Source organism: Eimeria mitis, genomic scaffold (genome assembly GCF_000499745.2).
Source record: "Eimeria mitis Houghton genomic scaffold, Emh_scaff1256, whole genome shotgun sequence".
Lineage (NCBI taxonomy): Eukaryota > Apicomplexa > Conoidasida > Eucoccidiorida > Eimeriidae > Eimeria > Eimeria mitis.
In genome coordinates, this window is record NW_013568464.1 from 125 (window position 1) to 2,757 (window position 2,633).

Consider the following 2,633-nt stretch of genomic DNA (forward strand, 5'->3'; position numbering starts at 1 on the left):
ACAAACAAAAGATAAATAGAATAAATAAAATAAACAAAATAAATAAAATAAATAAAATAAATAAAATAAATAAAATAAATAAAATAAATAAAATAAATAAAATAAATAAAAAAGAAAAAAACAAAAAGCTAAACTCTGAAAGGACCCCAGCAATTACTTATCTAAGGCATAATATAACCGATAAAAAAGAAAAAAAAAAAGAAAAAAAAAGAAAGAAGATAAACAAATAAAAAGATAAATAAAATAAATAAAACAAAGAAAAAGAAAAAGAAAAAAAATAAAAAAATAAAAACTAACCTCTGAAAGGACCCCAGCAATGACTTGTTTTAATCCAGCACCAAAAACTCTGCAGTTTGTTGGGTCTACTGAAGAAGAAAAGTATACAAATTCACCGCTCTCTAGATCCTAAGAAAAAAATAAATATATACAAATAAATAAATAATTAAATAACCGAATAAAGAAATAGATAGATAAATAAATAGAATATTTATTTCTCTATCTATCTATCTATCTACTTGTTTATATATTTAATTTATTTATTTATTTATCTAGGAGAAAAGTATACGAATTCACCGCTCTCTAGATCCTAAGAAAAAAATCAATATATACAAATAAATAAATAATTAAATAACCGAATGAAGAAATAGATAGATATATAGATAGAATATTTATTTCTCTATCTATCTATCTATCTATTTGTTTATATATTTAATTTATTTATTTATTTAATTTAACTAAAAGAAGAAAAGTATACAAATTCACCGTTCTCTAGATCCTAAGAAAAAAATAAATATATAAATAAATAAATAAACAAATAAATAAATAAATAAATAAATAAAGAGATAGATATATAAAGAAACAAATAAAATATTTATTTTTTTTATTTTATTTAATTTAATTAAAGAAAGAAAAAGATATATGTTCACCCATCTCCAAACCCTAAACCCTAAACCCTAAACCCTAAACCCAAAACCCTAAACTCAAAACCCTAAACCCTAAACTCAAAACCCTAAACCCTAAACCCTAAACCCTAAACCAACGGACTTCTTCAAGCTGAACAGCAGGCGGAGGTTTGGGGCGGAAACTGCACAGACAACAAACCCTAAACCCTAAACCCTAAACCCTCAACCCTAAACCCTAAACCCTAAACCCTAAATTTCAACAGCCCCCATACTGAATGCAGCACAACAGCAGCAGAAGCAGCAGCAACTGCAGCAGCAGCAATAGCTGCGGTAAGACAAGCAGCAGCAGCAGCAGCAAATGCAGTAGCAGCAGCAACAGTAGTAGCAACTGCAGCAACAGCAGCAACTGCAGCAGCAGCAGCAACTGCAGCAACTGCAGCAGCAACTGCAGCAACTGCAACAGCAACAGCAACTGCAGCAACAACTGCAGCAGCAGCAGCAGCAGCAACTGCAACAGCAGCAGCAACTGCAGCAGCAGCAGCAGCAGCAACTGCAGCAGCAGCAGCAGCAGCATTACTTGGCGACATCCATCTCTGAATATTTCAGCAAAATCTCTGCAATACAAAAAACAAAAAAATAGAAAACAAATAAAAAATAAAAACAAAATAAAAAAATAAAAAAGTAAATGCATGCATGGCTGCTGCTCTCTCTGTTGCTGCTGCTGTTGCTGCTGCTGCTGTATTGCTGCTATTGGTGTCTTTCTAGTGCTGTTCCTGCTGCTGCTGCTGCTGCTGCAGCGAAGCAACAGCAACTGCAGCAGTTCTGATCAGCTGCAGCAGCAGCGGAAGCAGCAGCAGCAGCGGCAGCAGCACAAGCAACAGCAGCAAGTGGATTAGCAGCAGGAGCAGCAACAGCAACGGCAACAACAGCAGCAGCAACTGAAGCAGCAGCAGCAGCAGGAACTGAAGCAGTAGCAGCAGCAGCAAAGGCAACTGTAGCAGCAGCAGCAGCAACAGCAGCAAGTAAAGTAGTAGCAGCAGCAGTAGCAGCAGCAACTGAAATAACAACAGCAGCAACAGCAGCAGCAACCGAAGTAGCAGCAGCAGCAACAGCAGCAGCAACTAAACTAGCAGCAGCAGCAGCAGCAGCAACAGCAGCAGCAGCAGCAGCAACAGCAGGAGCAACGGCAGCAGCAGCAACAGCAGCAGCAGCAGCAGCAGCAGCAGCAGCAAGAGATACCTCCCGCTTCATTGGCAACATCCTTAGATAAAAGACAACTCCAGGAGTCTTCATTTATTGCTGCTGCTTTCTGCTGCTCTCTTGCTGCTGCTGCTGCTGCTGCTGATGATGATGGGTGATGCGCAGCAGCAGCAGCAGCAGCAGCAGGAGCAGCAGGAGCAGCAGCAGCAGTAGGGCTCTCATCGTCCTCAACTAGTATATGAGCAAACAGCCGAGCCAGTGGATCCTCTTGAGGCTTAGCTGCTGCTGCTGCTGCTGCTGCTGCTGCTTCTGCTGCTGCTGCTGCTGCTGCTGGTCTCTCATCAAACTCCAAGGAGATAAGAGAGTCAGCACGCCCCGTGTCGCTGCTTCTGCTGCTGCTGCTGCTGCTGCTGCTGCTTTTGCTTCTGCTGCTGCTGCTGCGTCTCCTCTCCTCTGCAGCAGAAATCGCCTTCTCTATACGACTGAAGGGGCTATCACCAGCAGCAGCAGCAGCAGCAGCAGCAGCAGCAG

The 2,633-nt window shown here is 40.3% G+C and overlaps 1 protein-coding gene across 1 annotated transcript in view; it reads right to left on the bottom strand.

The window, feature by feature from the left end:
* Positions 1-1,475: 1,475 nt before the first annotated feature.
* EMH_0033030 (filamin, putative) overlaps positions 1,476-2,633 on the bottom strand; it is a gene marked incomplete at both ends in the record, with an annotated part of 1,959 nt that continues 801 nt past the window's right edge. The window contains 2 exons of the mRNA XM_013494700.1: positions 1,476-1,516; positions 2,142-2,630. Coding sequence (XP_013350154.1) covers positions 1,476-1,516; positions 2,142-2,630 — 530 coding nt within the window. The remainder of the gene's footprint in view (positions 1,517-2,141; positions 2,631-2,633) is intronic.